Raw genomic sequence first — 14,734 nt, forward strand, 5'->3', positions numbered from 1 at the left:
CAGGACGAGTAGGACTGTCTAACTTACACAAAGTGGTTTCCCTTCATCTGGCAAAATCTGCAGCAGCGGACTTAACCGAGCCACGTGGGGAAGTGTGGATGCTCCTCCGCAGAGACGGCGGCAACGTCCTTTGCTTAAATGTTCATGAAAATGATCCGGCCAACGGTTTACGACCACCTTCGCAATGCTGCTGGGGAAAACGGTTTAGCACGAGATCAGACGTCTGACTGTCGGTCAAATCAACGGCATCACGTTTGAGTCGCCCGGCCGGAGTGTTGGAGACGTTTCTTCCCAACAACTTCCAAACCACACAGTCAGGTACTGGCTGTGAACGCTGTGCTGTGTTCAATAAATACAGTAAATCTCAACAATGTGGGGAAAACATAAATAAATAAAAGCTTACCTCTCTCCACCAGAAAGAAAGCCTCTTCCTTCTTTGACCCTCTCCCCTCCAATAACCTTCAGCCCCTCACATATTTCCTCTCTGACTATCAATAAAGCTCTAAAAATATTCACTTCTGCTCCTTTTGCACAAAAGTATCCAATTATTTCTAACACCACAAACTCCTCCACTACTTCCCTCCATCCCTGTTGCACTTGCCCTATACTCGTCATCCTCCCCTACCTACCTATGAAAAATGAATAACTATCTTAAGGCGGATTGCAAAAGAAATGAGAGAAATGTTTCCACTCCACTCGGACGACTTAAGACTTTGTTATTAAAAACATGACAAGCCATTCAGTTGCTAAAGGTGCTTACTCGAGGGAATGCTGAGAGTGTTTATTCTTTGATTAATTTGCTGGAAGGAGACCTGAAAACTTCCCCACTCATGAATATGTGGATGACAGGGAGATTTCTCCGTGGTGACAACTTATCTAAACTACAGGGCAAAACGATTATGCTAATATCAGGTTGTAGTCATCAATCATCTTGTGTCAATGTGGTGTCAAGGCATCACGTTCCTGATCCCCCCTCTGGCCATAGCACTGTGTGTGTGTGTGTGTGTGTGTGCGTGTGTGTGCATGTGTGTGTATGTGTGTGCGTGGGTGTGTGTGCTTATTTGGAAAGGAGAATTGATCACATTCTCATTACGCCTGGGGATTGTTGGTGGGGTTGCTCTTGCGCTTGCGTGAAGCTGTTCTCTTGGATCAGAGCTGAAGGAAACCTGGGAAGGAATTAATTAGGTGAGTTCCTTCATCTTGATATGAACACTACACACACACACACACGCGCGCGCGCGCGCGCGCACACACACACGCGCGCGCGCTCAGAGTCCGGGGCTGAGTGACGTCAGAGAGACGCGCCTTAAAACCAAAGAGCGCATCACAGGAAGATGCATGGTTTGATCACACACACGCAACACACACTGTCTCTGGATTGTAAAACAGCGGGGATGCTGTAGGAGCAGCAGCAGCAGCAGTAGCAGCAGCAGCAGCAGCAGCAGCAGCAGCAGCCTGGTGACAGAGGCGGAGCGGGGAAGGAAGCCGAGAAGTTACTTTGAAAGACTTTTTTTTTATCGCGGTGCGTAAAATGCGCCTGGCGCGTAAATGTCTTCGCGGTAGATGATATCCACGCCTTTGAAAAACTAGAGAAGTTGAATGGAAAAGCAGCTGTGAAGTATAAAGCAACAGAGGCGAAAAGTCTGCTCTTGGCACGGATGCTGTTGGACGTCGCCCCGAGTCCTGCTTTCTGTCTCTTTGGTCTCATTTGAGCGATGGCTTACTCTCAGCTGGGATACTCGTACTCCACCGCCCCGCAGGTACAGTCAGCTGCTAGAATTCATACCACGACACTGTCAAATCAAGGCACTTGTTTTCATCACAAAATGTGACTGGTCAGGAGCACAACAGTATTTATTCTCTGCGCATTTTCTACTTTTGTTTTCTAAAAATGACTGAAATCGAAACTCAACGTTGTTTTTTTTTACCCAACGGTTTTAGTTTAAATGGGAAACAATTGCACTAAACAAGTAAACATACAACAAAAAACTTGAAGAACTACACTTTTAGACTGTTTTGTTGCAGATTAATCTTAATAAACATGTTTATATTTTTCGTGTGAGAGAATACCTTTCAATAACGTCATCATTGATAATGTAACGGGGCAAATAAGGTGAATGGTTGTTGTTTTTGCCAAAGTTTCTGATGACCTCCGGCTCCCTGGCCGGTTGTCTGGAGCCGGGGACGCCTCCGTCACACCCGGTGCTGCGCTCCCCGGGTCACCAGCTCTCCTCCGCCTCCGGCATCGGAGTCTACAGCGGAACTTATCCGAAGAGCCAAGGTTACTACAACACCTGCGGCAGCGACGCCACCGCTCTCTACCCCAGAGTGAGTCACACTTTGCACTTAAAGTTGATGTTTCACACCGTCGCGAATTTTGGGAGACACGAGAAAAAAAGAGAGGTTGAAAAAACAAGTGACTTTTTAAACATCTTTCCAGAATGCATATTGTCTAGAATGATATGCAAATCGTATCCTTATATGAGATAGAGAAGAATCAAAGGCAACGTAAATAATACTAAGTCATTAGTATCAGAATTAATTCTTTTGAAAATGTTTTGTAATGTTTTATGGATTCTCATCAGTTATTTTTTTAAATATTTGCAGGGGCCACTAGATCCCAAAGACGGAGCTGCATCTGTTGGGACATCTCAGACTCCCGCCTACTACCCCTACGACTACACATTTGGACAATATCCATATGACAGATATGGGTAAGTCAGAGTTGGCTGAGTGCCTTTTATTCCACTTAAATGAAACCACATTTTCAGAACTGCGAAACTACTTCAGGTGGTATCTGAAGCTCATTTGCAGTAAAATCATATGTTTTTGTCTTGGCATCATTACAAATATTACACTCGTACAGGGTTGTAATTGTGCTTCATGGTCCCTCTCAAGACATCATTAATATATGATTTAAAGACAGTTGTTGGGTGAGATTTCATTATAGCACAAGCAAGTCACTCATGTTTGGTATGAAATAGCTAAATATGATTTGGGTTGTCATCGTTTGGCGCAGGTATTCCTGCTCTGACGGCGCTTCCCGTCGTAAAAATGCCACCAGGGAGACCACCAGCACCCTGAAGGCTTGGCTGCAGGAGCACCAGAAGAACCCCTACCCCACCAAGGGAGAGAAGATCATGCTGGCCATCATCACCAGGATGACCCTCACACAGGTATAGCTTTTAGTCAAACGTCATAGATATAAGGGCATTCCAGAGTTTACCCTGAGTCCATTTCTGGTAGCGTTAAAGGATTCGATCCTCTTTGCGTTTGCTTTACTTTTCCTTCTCACACTTTCTCTGACTCTGACCTGCGTTCCCTCCCTCCATCAGGTGTCTACATGGTTCGCTAATGCACGCAGGAGGCTAAAGAAGGAGAACAAGGTGACGTGGTCGCCGCGGGCTTGTAAAAGCTCCGACGATCGGGGCTGCGATGATGACAGTGACGAAGCTGAGAAGCCCCTTAAAAACGACAAAGACCTTCCCGGTAAGCGGTGCCGTAATCAATGAGCACGTTGAGGGTTTGTTTTCAGGAGCCGCCTCAAATGTAGTGAGCATGCACGGACGCTGTGTTACCTGTGTGTTTCCTCTTGCAGATCAACAGTGTGCAGACCTGCAGAGTGACCTCGAGGACTTTGACCTGCTGGATTCGGACGGTTCCGACTGTGAACCGAAGCGACGGTTTCTACCTGGGGACAGTGACGCAAACGCAGACCTCCCGCACGGGCATCTGGCACACAACCCAGACCCGCTGCACGGGAAAGAGAGGTTGTCTCCAGACTGCCCCAAACTCACACCGGTCAAACAGCAGAACAACAGCTTCTATCCCAATCCAGACCCTCGCGGTACAGACGCCAAGCCCAAGATTTGGTCCATCGCTCACACTGCGGCGTCTTTGGACGGCGGCCTGCAGCCAGAATACCCTCCCTGCATGCTGTCGTCGACGGGCTCTCCCTCCCCCGGGTATCCATCAAATATGGCGCTGACCAAGGCAGACCGGGAACAGGAGTCACCGGTCGCCACGCTCCGAGAATGGGTGGACGGAGTTTTCCACGGTCCTCCTTTCCAACAGCCCAAACCGGTCGAGCTGTGGAAAGGCTTAACTGACGCCGTGATGGACGGCAGAACACCCGGACAGCCATTTGAACTCGTTAGGTCAGCGTCATCGTTGTAGACTTTGTCAACGGAATATTTAAAAAAAAAGGACTGCTGGACTTGAAAGAAAAAGTCTATATTTTGTTGTTGTGACTTGACCAATTGGCTGTTCACTAAGCTCTACCCCCGTAACTGTCGCTACGTCTGTCAAGCTCTCACGTGTGCAGTTTACGCTGATGACAGTGGCACTGAAAAATGTTTGCAATTGTTTTTTTTGTAATTGTAAAAAAGAAAATCCCTGATTTCAGACAGCGGGAGACAAAAGCAGGCTTCTCAATTGGAGAGCCGTCCATTTTTGCCGTCAAAAAATGTCAACTGTCGGCCGCAGATTTTGTTAGCTAGCTAGTTCCCAAACGCATAGCTAGCTGCCAAACGCAAGCTACGTGATTATGTTAGGAAATACGACTCCGGCTGACTTCATACCGTGTCGCGCTGTATCTTAAACACATACTCTTTGACAGGCATACGTGATATTGCGCAAAAAGACTTCAAATGCATCTGGAAAATGAAATTGTATTTCGGGTAACGGTAAAGAGTCGCTAACGTTTGCCAAAATGGATTGACGAAACACTGTAACCCCATAAATAATGATGTTAACGCAAGTTGATATACAGTATGTGCTCCTTGGAAGTAATGCTTGGTTACTAGTAAAGCCGGGTATTTGAATAACTTCTAACTTTAGAGCAGCCAAACATTGTTTGATTGTAAAAGGCAGATATTTGCTCTTACTGCGGCCCAGTGTACATGTGGAGAAATCCAAAGTTTGACAGACCTGGTGTGCCAAACAGTCGCTAAGCTATAATTGTACAATTGCCGTTCCGGGTCTCAGGGTTTAGCGAACGGCCGATGAACAATGTGATGGTATTTTGACGCCGGGCCCTTGCCCTCTCTCAGCTGGGCCTCCTTCAACGGTCAGATGTCTTCGAGCAAGCAAGTTTCACCAGACACGTTCCTGCAGCAAGGTTGTACGGTTCACACGTGAAAAATATACAATATTGTACACTTGCACTATAGCCTGCACATATGCACTAAGTCACAAAAATAAAAAGGTGTATTCTGTAGAACGGCCAAGGTCTCTTGAGTGTGCCCCTTGGTTGGAACCACTAGTGGTATCAGTTTAGAGGATGTAAATCCTGTTCAGGAATAGTGGAATATACCTCTGCAGCTTTGAGTGTGTGTGTGTGTGTGTGTGTGTGTGTGTGTGTGTGTGTGTTGTGAGGGAGTGGAAGGGGGGAAGTGGGTGGTATTCAGCCGTGACTAATGGAAACACACAGAGGAGGGTGCTGTTAAATTGTTAAATCGATGCCACTTCCACCTCGGCTCCAGATATAGCCGCAATCAGCGATGCGTCCCTTTTCATTAGGCGGCTTTTGACTTTGTCAACCTGGGACTGCAAGAAAATCCACCACGCGCAAAATGCTTGATAAAAAAAAAAAAAAACTTTAAGTAATTTTAAGTAAGTGTCACATCTTTATTCACTTCGGTGAGTATTTCATATAACCAATAATAAGAAACGTCATTTGAATAAACGGAGAAATGAGGCGGGCGTCACGAGGCCTAAACGTTTTCTAAAGAACGTAGTTCCATCAACTTCAATTATTAAAGTAAAGTTCACAAATTGAGCACTGAAAAACATTTCACACAACACATTCTGAAACAAAGCATAACAGGAAACAGTGAGAAGTTGGACTTTTTTCTCCTCCACCCCCACCTTTCTCCTCCTCCTGTTTTCGATTTAGGAACAGTGATAAAGTATTTATCAGAACAGAGGAGGGATCTTCCTGGGCTTTGTATGGAATTAACCATTTCAGATTAAATTATTCAGGAAGAATTCAACCGAGAATTTCATTCTGTTTCTGCTTCATAAATAAGTAAGATTTAGGATGATAAATAATGACATCTGACTTCTTATTCTCATAAAGTTTTCTTTCTTCCACTCGCTGTCCGACAGGATCTCATTCCGGTCGGCTGCAAATATATAATAAGTAAAGTAATATATGAGGAATAACATGATTGTATTTGCTTTTTTTACAAATCTTGCGGTGGATTTGACTTCCGAGGAGGAGGCGGTGGTGTCGTGGAGGATGTAGCGTGTCAGTCAGATAAGAGGATGAGGGTGACCCCGTGCTGAGTGGGGTTAAGAGACATACGGTCATATGTTCTCACCTCGATCTGGTAGAGACGGTACTGGTCTCTTGGGCGCGGAGCATTGGGAAAACTGCAAAAGTGCATACACATATGTACATAGACTGGACTTTACAGTAGAGCATAAAACTCATCTTTCTGTAATTGAAAAAGTATTTTTTTTTAAGTTCAACATTTTTATTTTCTGTTAACAAAAAACAATTTTAAATTACTTTCCTGTTTTCTTTTTTGAGAATTCCTCATGTTATCATGTGAACATTTCACAGCTTTAAGCTTCAAATCAAATTTCAAAAGCTACACATGCAAAACAATTCACTTTATTAACTTCTATAACAGATGGTTGGCCCCTCAGAGGCCGCTGGAACAAGCTGTGACATCAACACCAACATATTTTAAGATATATATATATATATATGTGTGTGTGTGTGTGTGTGTATGTGTCAGTTTCCGTACACATCCCGCAGACATAAAGCATCATTATCATTAAATTAGAGCCACAAATTTAAGTCCACCGTCCGCTCTCCTTTAAGGTGTGTTTTGCTTTAGTTGTTTGCTCGTTGGTGTGAATTTTTTAAATTAGTGAAGCTATTTGAAAAGTACAATTCTGGAGCAATAATACTGTCAAAAGAATATGAATATTGAATATTTCTTTTGGCATTAACCTTTCACACACACCCCTGCGCCCCCCCTTTCTCCACCAGCCATCACCTATCTCCTCTCCTTCCTCCTTCCCTTCCCTATCCCCACATCTCCTTCCCCGTCCTCCACACCCCTCTCCTCTCTCCCTCCACTCGTCTCACCTCACGTCTGTCTGCTCTCGACACACACGCGAGCCACTCAACAGCAGTCTGACACGAAGGCCTGCTCCCTGGGCCATATAATGTGATTAAGCCTCAGTGTGCTGCCGTACGGGTCGGGGGGGATGTTAGAGCCACTGTTTACTTGTCCGGCTCATACCACCGGCAGTTATTTGGCCTTTGGTGTCTTATGAGAGAATTGACACCGGGGGTGATGGACAAGAGACCCCCCTCCTCCCCCTCCGCCCTCAGAAAAGTAATGTTTTCTTAAATTAATTGTTCATGCTACTCAGCCTATACTCTGTGGGGACCTTTTCTGAATCGCCTCTTCTTTTAAAATTTCAGATGGAACGTCTGCACAGGAAGTATTGACAACTTCAAATTACTCCTCTCTGCACCTTCAGTCTGACACCTATTTCCTTTCAACACTGTCAGTGCCTCATACTCTCTCTCTTCTTTCTCACACACACACACACACACACACACACGCACGCCGTGGCATGCATATATACACACAGTTCTAAGTCTCTTGCGTCTTGTCACACACACTTTGGTTTCCCGGGGCTATCAAAGTGGTGAGTGCAAACTCTCTCCTCCAAAAACTGTCACATGTCGCCAGAGGTGTCTCGCTCCCTGCGGTAACCCTCGGAGCTCCTGGCACAAGTACAAGTCATTATTTCCATGGTAAAGGTCAGAAGCTCTGTCACCTGACTCTAAAGTGGAGCTGAGTGGAGTCGCCCCGAGACAATGACCAAAGGTCAGTTTTCTGTTTTGCCTCTCGTACCGTCGGTGTAGATTTGAGGAGGACGGGGCTGCTCCCAGATCTGCCCATGAGCCTCTTCTGGTCGCAGCGGCTTCCAGACATGGAGGTTCAGATAATTGGCTGCAGGGAGCTCCATAATGAGCCTGAGGGTCTGTATTATGACACATCTTCAAGGAGGAATATTTTAATAGGGCAATTACGGCAACGAAGAGGATGTTTTGCGTGGAGTGAGTGATTGTTGTGGAGAGGCACTGTGTTAAGGAATTCAATGGCATTTAACTCCATTATCTATTGTGGCTCAGCAGTGAGGAGATCCTCGATACGATTACAGGCTTATTTCATCCTATCTTTGTCTGCGTGGTCTGACCCAACAGCGCAGGTCCCATTATGCGTAAGAGATGCATTTGCAATTATTATCTAATATTATGCTGAAAGAAAGTGGAGAACGGGATGTAGCCGTACACCCCCTGTGGTGATTTGACAGTTTAAGGTTGGACCCATGAAGCAGTCCGTGCGCAAATTGGCTCAATCCAACTTCATAATCTGGAGCTACTTGACATATGTGATGTTAAAGAATATTCTATTACGCCGGCTGATGCATTTAAGAGCAGTGAATAATTAAACAGTGCGGTTAAATCCAGCACAAAAACACAGCGCTGTTTAATTCAGCGCAATTCATATGCTCAGTTTCATCTGAAGATTTCGCCCCGGGCAATGCCTCCAACTCCGCCAACCGCCGCCTCTGAACCGTTCAGACTCACCGACCGCAAGACCAACCAGTCAGCTCTCTGACACTGACCCGGATCGCCTGCCTCGTTTTTAACAATGCACCTCTCTCCCTTCAATCATCCAAAGTGGTCTGACTATAGATGAGGTTAACTACAGCATAAGCCTCACTTCCAGGAGTCACCAGGGCCAATTATATCAGCCTGACTACTCTTCCCAACCTGCGCTCCACGGTGTGGAAAATGCAGTTCCACTGGCTGCATCACTGGGGACTGAACAGGCTAGTGCTGTCTGGAGCCTGAGCCGGGCGCGGGCCAATTTGGCATGCAGAGGTCTATGGAGAATAAGCCCGATGAAATATATATATGATCTTCTTCAAACATGTATTGTTCCGCGCTACTGTGTCTTATCAGGCTGGCTCCCTCCTGATGTCCTCCAGGCTTGGCAGAGCGAGACTCTACATCGGAGATTGTGTGGGACCGATGCACAAGGAATGCTAAGGCTCTCTCAGAGCTCCTTACAGTAAACAGGAGAGATGAGTCTCTCCTGCTTATTGATAAAGGCAAGTTAATAGGAAACACAATTAAATAAATCCCACTCGTGCAGATGACAGTGGAGCAGATTTTGAAGGGGTGTGCAAGTTTTATCAGCTCTTATTATTCTTCAACGCAAAAATAATTGTGTTGCATGTGAACCTTTCACAAACAAATAGCTTTGGTTTCTGCAATAGAAGGTAATGTTGTAAAGTTGGCTTTTATGTCTCTGCAGAACAGCCTCTCTCTAGCGTTGTAGCGCCAGTCCCTTCTGCAGGACACTGCTGACCTCTGCCTGTCACAGAGGGAACTGCATCCAGCAATTCAAACTGAACGACCCAGCATCCCAGAGTTATTACTACTACACAACCAGTCCCAGAGAAATGGGTACTGGGGGAATCTTTTGGAAATAACCCCGCCATTGCAGATGCATGGTGCGCATACAGAGCTATGCAGCCACTGAGGTGTTGAAACACAGACTTCAACCGGCTTCGTTAAAAGAAGAACGCAGCCTCAAGACAACATATAATTTATTGACCAATATGGCAATTTATACAGAGAAGCAAAGACAGAGGAAATGATTTAGTGATGATGCTTCTGCTTGAATTGTAATCCACAATAGCCGCAAGTGCCCACTTTAGTGGCTTTGTCCTGGAGAGAGAGAGACACACCAATGACAGTCAGTATTCATGATTACATTTTGCAAAAAGTGTCGTATGGAGATTATAGGGATACTAAAACTAAAGAAATTCTCATGTGAAAATATTATAGTTAAAATTAATGAATTGCTTCCTTATCCTCTCTGAGAGTAAGATGACTGGATCTCAAGTATTCCAATTAAATAAACACAAGTAGACCAAAAAGGAACACGTGCCTCACAGCAAGACTGACATGCGATTTACAGGCGAAAGCATTGGCTGCTGGTAAACACATGATACATATAGTCACGAGTCACTGATAAGGGTTGGACCTCTACAAATTATTATGAGTAGGTGCAGGCTCTTACCAGGTTGATGTAGACTTTGGGGTGACCCAGGGCGCCTCCGCCTCCATCACAGGACACCACGCCGGCCTCGACGTAAGTCACCGGCTCCTCTGCCACCAACTTGATGGCAAAGTTCTTATTCACCTTGACACAACGATGAGATTTATTTGTCATTGGCGGTGAACTAAAACTTGGTCCATATGGTGTGTGCACAATGGTTTTGCACGTATTGATTAAGGTGCTGCTGTTCTGATGTGTATACAGTTCTTAAAAAAGGGGTTGAATAGTGAGCATGGAAAGTTTTCGTTTGTAAAGTGGATGTATTTTCTTTTTTATGTGTGCTGAATTTGGTTTTATTCAATGTTTGTGGGAATAATAACTAGTCTGCACATTTAGCCACACGAAGAGCACAAACTGATCCACCAGCGAGGCACAGCAGCAGCCTTGTTGTTCCATATTTGAAACTTTATTTCTAACAACAAACCTTAGATTTACTCAAAGTTAACGAAGCTATTTACATTTCAGTTAGCTGCTGTCTGGGCTTCATTGAGCTCGTGTGAAAGCTACTTCTCACCTCTTTCTGTCTGCCAACGAATCTGGCTCTCCTGGGATCCTTCTCATCAAACACCTGAAAGGAAAACAGTTACAAATGTCAATTTAACATTTTTAGCTCAGTTTTTTTCGGGGGGGGAGCTGGCTCAACATTTAGCTGAGACAGGAAGCAAATACATCACAAAGCGGTAGAGTAGCTACATTGACGCAAGGCTGAGCTAACGTGAGGGCGTCCAGTAAAAACACAACACGATATATTCCCTTTTAAGCTCACCTGGCCGGTGTGAGTAATGGCCTCGCCGGTGCTGGATACTTCCACGCTGTAGCGAGACACAGGTACAGCTGTCAGCCTCAAGGGCGAAACGAGCACCTTTGCATTTCTACTGAAGGACAGAGCTCTGCACACCGAGGCGGCCATGTTTACAACAGCCTCTTTTCCCAAGCTGCTTTGCAAAGAACATTGGGTTGGGTAAAACTCCCTACGTTTTGTCTGTCAGGTTCAACGCACGACTACCTCCAATGAGTTTTTCAGTCAAGTCCTTATATTTCCGTACGTGTTGTACGAAGGTAGCATGAAACAAAATCGTCTGCTTTTGGATTTTTTGGCTCTGTAAAGGTCGAAGAAGGCAATATTGTACCAAAGCCAGAGCGGGTAACGGACTGAGAGACAAAACTGAGGGCACAGGAATACACTCTAGCGATCCCAAACCGGAAGCAGTTGTATCCTCACAAGCAAGAACAGCAACACGGTCGAAGAAGGGGCGATTAAAACGAAACATTCAGGGACACGTCCCCTGTTTTCAATCTCCTTGGGTTTCCTGAAAGGTTTGTCAACTTTCTTTGAATTTGTATATTTGCATATTTATATACGGACCGTTTTTTTAATGTCAGGCTATGGCGCGAGCACGTCAACTCTGACACGCGCGTCTCCTTGGCATGTCGCATAGCTAGCCAACGCTGTGCCACAGTGACGAGAGCTTGGATCTACATACAGTGGGCCAGTTATTGTGGGATCTGGTTGCATACAGTTATATATGAGGTCGATTTTCAAGATTTATAGAATAGTTTCGCACGCGACAGTATATTGACTCGCTTGTGGTGAATTATATGATGATGCCCGAGCACCAAACACATAACAATTAAAGCTGCAGCTGGAGTTTGATCTGTCGTTTCGTTTGTAAAATGTCCAAAACATAGTGAAACATGTCCATCCCCGTTTCTCAAAGTCCAAGATGATGAAACCCAAAGCTATTTAGCTTAATGTGTTAATAAATAATGGTGAACTGCAGAAATCTCTCAATTTTAGAGGCTAAAAACAACATGTTCTATTTAGCATTTACTTTAATGATTAATCAATTGTGAAAATAAAACAAACAATTAAATCCTAGTGGACTAGTGGATTAGACGAATGATCATTTCAGCTCGAGTTTGAATGTGATTGGAAAGCAGGTCATTCATTGTTTTTTTTCAACTAAATAAAAGAGTTATTTGAGAGTAAAGAAGAAAAACAAGCCCCTTCACAAGCTGACAGTAAAACCCAAGACAAAAAAAGTGTGTGAATATGCATAGCATATGAATGTTCTCTCCTTTGACAGCATGGCGTCCCTCCTCTTGAAGCGCCTGGCTACCTCCCTGACCCGCCAAGTGGCCCAGATGAGCAGGTTAAATGTGACCTGTTCCTCACCAGCAGCTGGTGCCTACCGGTGTCTCTGCAGCCTCTCCACAGCTCCCCGCTCACCACTCCTGTCATCGACCGGCGTCGGCTCCCTCCAGCCCGGCTCCTCCGCCCAGCGCGGACCGTCTCTGTTGGGACAGTGTCGGCATCTTCCCTGCATCCAGCCCTCTGCGGGGATGAAAACCAAGTCTGCCCTGAAGAGGCGCTGCAAAGACTGTTTCATTGTCCGACGGCGGGGCCGCTTGTTTGTGTTCTGCAAGACAAACCCGAGACACAAGCAGAGGCAGGGCTGAAATTACCGATGAGTGTTGAGAAGATTATTCAGAAGATTGCTTTAAGCTTGTGGAAATTGAGAAGAACTGTGATTTTGAAAATAAAGTGTTTGGCTGAAGAATTTCTGTAGTTTTTTTTTTTCACTCTTCCTCTGTTTCTGTCAGCAACAGCCCAAAATGCTTTCTCAAGGATACATCCTCAGAACCATCATTCTACATTTAAGTTTAATTGAATTAAGCTTTTAAACTTATTGTGGAATCTTTCCCCTAGTAAATAAATAAAGCCATCATCAATCATGCTTTGAAATTACAGGTCCATGTGCTAATAAATAGGAGTCAGCCAAATCAAATACAAAGCATGCATGAGTTTCATCAAGGTAAATTATTAGTCATTTTGGATTTTTTTTCTTCTCATTATCTTACTTTTCATACACATCAACTGATAACAGCCAAAAACATTCAGCCAATGTGGCCCTTGGTTATCTAAAATCATGAGAGTATTTTTTCTTTTGGGGTGGCACAAATATAAATAACTTGGATTAAACACTATCACACGCTTATTCTCCTTTTTTTCCGTAAGATTCCTTTCCATCGCTCTTCCACACGAGGGAGCCAAAGCATCTGCTACATGAATACAGGATCCATCCTGCGGCGCAATAATACACTTGTTCAAGTTGAACCCCTTTTTCTAACCACCATTACCTTTTTGTATGTTTTCCATAGCAACCTACAAATCAGTGACTCACAAAAAGACTATCTTTTAATCCTAACCTCTCTGACCAATGTTTTCTGTCATTGTATTGTGCACACAATGCACAGAACGGTGTTGAAAGGTTGTACCATTCACACTGTGCAGGCTTACTGGGTTGAAGGTTGTTTGGCAACAAACAAAGAGGCTCCGAAGGCCATCCCGCTTGAAAAGTTATGCTAAAGGTTAATGTTTACTGATAGAGGAGCCAAAGAACAACAAAACTTATGCCTACGTGCACTCGTAATGTTACCGCACCTGATTGTTTGTCTAATCAATTCCCAGAGAGCACATCAAGATGATGAACGTGTTGTTCCCTGAACTACACGGACAAACACACGCCTCCTGGCTCCAGAGAGTTTACACATGCAGCAGACATAGTGAAATACTTCAATAAAGTGTGTGCGTGTGTGTCAATAGAGGAGCACACTGCTGAAATAAGCACTAGATTTTGAGTGATGAAGGTTGGCTATCTGGCATCTTTAAGAAACATTAAAGTGTGTATAAATGGGCAGTTGCTGTTATCTAAAAATAAAAGACACTGTGCAGAACGTGATGGGCGGATCAAATGAAACTCCACTTCAAATGCTCACTGACTCTCACTGAAGGCAAATCATCTCAACCATCTCAAACACATCCCCCAGACATTCAGAGGGTTGTTATCCACATCTTATTTTTGTATCTGTGTGTGTGTGTTTGTCACATAGATGAGTGACTTAAATATTTCAAATGTCTATCTCTGATCAAAAGGTTCATGTTGTTCTGAAAAGAGGCTGGTAGAACATTCACATGATAACATAGTTAACATTGTTAAACTATGCTACTTTGAAAACATAGATGAATACATGCTTCTGATTCTGACAACACGAGGGCTTTCATGTTCATAACACCCTATTCTGAGTTTACAGCGGCACCTTCCGTGCTTAACGTCTTAAACCTTAACAGTTGTATTTGCAATGAGTTAAAATCTTACATTGAGCCCCTTGCTTTCACGAGGGAACTTTATGTGATAAGGACGTGGGCGTGTGCGCGTTCATGTGGCGCCAGGATTTCAGGTTTGGTTGTTGCCTTCAAAATAAAAGCTTGTACTAAGCGCCAGCACACTTTCATGTATATTTCAGGGCATAACACATATGTTTCAAATCCACATTTTATTATTTATTATTTCAGAATAAGCACATTCTGGATTTCTAAACATGTTTATTGATATATTTTGAGCATTATGGACTGTAATGGGTCTCGAGGCACTCTTAAACTTGCAATGCACATTTGTCTATTTATTGTTTCTGCCTTTTTTGTTTTGTTTCAGCGCACGGTGATACATATTAGATTATATTAGATTAGATATTCCTTCATTAGTCCCGCAGTGAGGACATTTCAG

The 14,734-nt window shown here is 44.3% G+C and overlaps 2 protein-coding genes across 2 annotated transcripts; one reads left to right on the plus strand and one right to left on the minus strand.

The window, feature by feature from the left end:
* The first annotated feature begins 1,715 nt into the window (after positions 1-1,715).
* Positions 1,716-4,386, plus strand: irx4b (iroquois homeobox 4b). The gene is made up of 6 exons (XM_068576208.1): positions 1,716-1,760; positions 2,140-2,328; positions 2,608-2,714; positions 3,020-3,176; positions 3,336-3,489; positions 3,599-4,386. Exons 1-6 carry the CDS (start codon positions 1,716-1,718, stop codon positions 4,174-4,176), a joined length of 1,230 nt encoding a protein of 409 aa, XP_068432309.1. The 3' UTR covers positions 4,177-4,386.
* A 5,248-nt stretch (positions 4,387-9,634) lies between these two features.
* ndufs6 (NADH:ubiquinone oxidoreductase subunit S6) lies at positions 9,635-11,092 on the minus strand. The gene is made up of 4 exons (XM_068576040.1): positions 10,933-11,092; positions 10,681-10,734; positions 10,128-10,250; positions 9,635-9,772 (listed from the first exon to the last, which is right to left on the minus strand). Exons 1-4 carry the CDS (start codon positions 11,074-11,076, stop codon positions 9,704-9,706), a joined length of 390 nt encoding a protein of 129 aa, XP_068432141.1. The 5' UTR covers positions 11,077-11,092; the 3' UTR covers positions 9,635-9,703.
* Between the last annotated feature and the right edge of the window lie 3,642 nt (positions 11,093-14,734).

This window comes from Clinocottus analis, unplaced genomic scaffold (assembly GCF_023055335.1).
Source record: "Clinocottus analis isolate CAN_PGR_092001 unplaced genomic scaffold, fCliAna1.0.p SCAF_14, whole genome shotgun sequence".
Classification (NCBI taxonomy): domain Eukaryota; kingdom Metazoa; phylum Chordata; class Actinopteri; order Perciformes; family Cottidae; genus Clinocottus; species Clinocottus analis.

Coding starts and splice junctions, on each gene's coding strand:
- irx4b (XM_068576208.1), top strand. CDS start 1,716: ATGGCTTACTCTCAGCTGGGATACTCGTACTCCACCGCCCCGCAG. Junction 2,329..2,607: donor CCACCGCTCTCTACCCCAGA/GTGAGTCACACT, acceptor AAATATTTGCAG/GGGCCACTAGATCCCAAAGA. Junction 3,490..3,598: donor AAACGACAAAGACCTTCCCG/GTAAGCGGTGCC, acceptor TTCCTCTTGCAG/ATCAACAGTGTGCAGACCTG.
- ndufs6 (XM_068576040.1), bottom strand. CDS start 11,076: ATGGCCGCCTCGGTGTGCAGAGCTCTGTCCTTCAGTAGAAATGCAAAG. Junction 10,735..10,932: donor CCATTACTCACACCGGCCAG/GTGAGCTTAAAA, acceptor TTTTCCTTTCAG/GTGTTTGATGAGAAGGATCC. Junction 9,773..10,127: donor CCAAAGTCTACATCAACCTG/GTAAGAGCCTGC, acceptor CTCTCTCTCCAG/GACAAAGCCACTAAAGTGGG.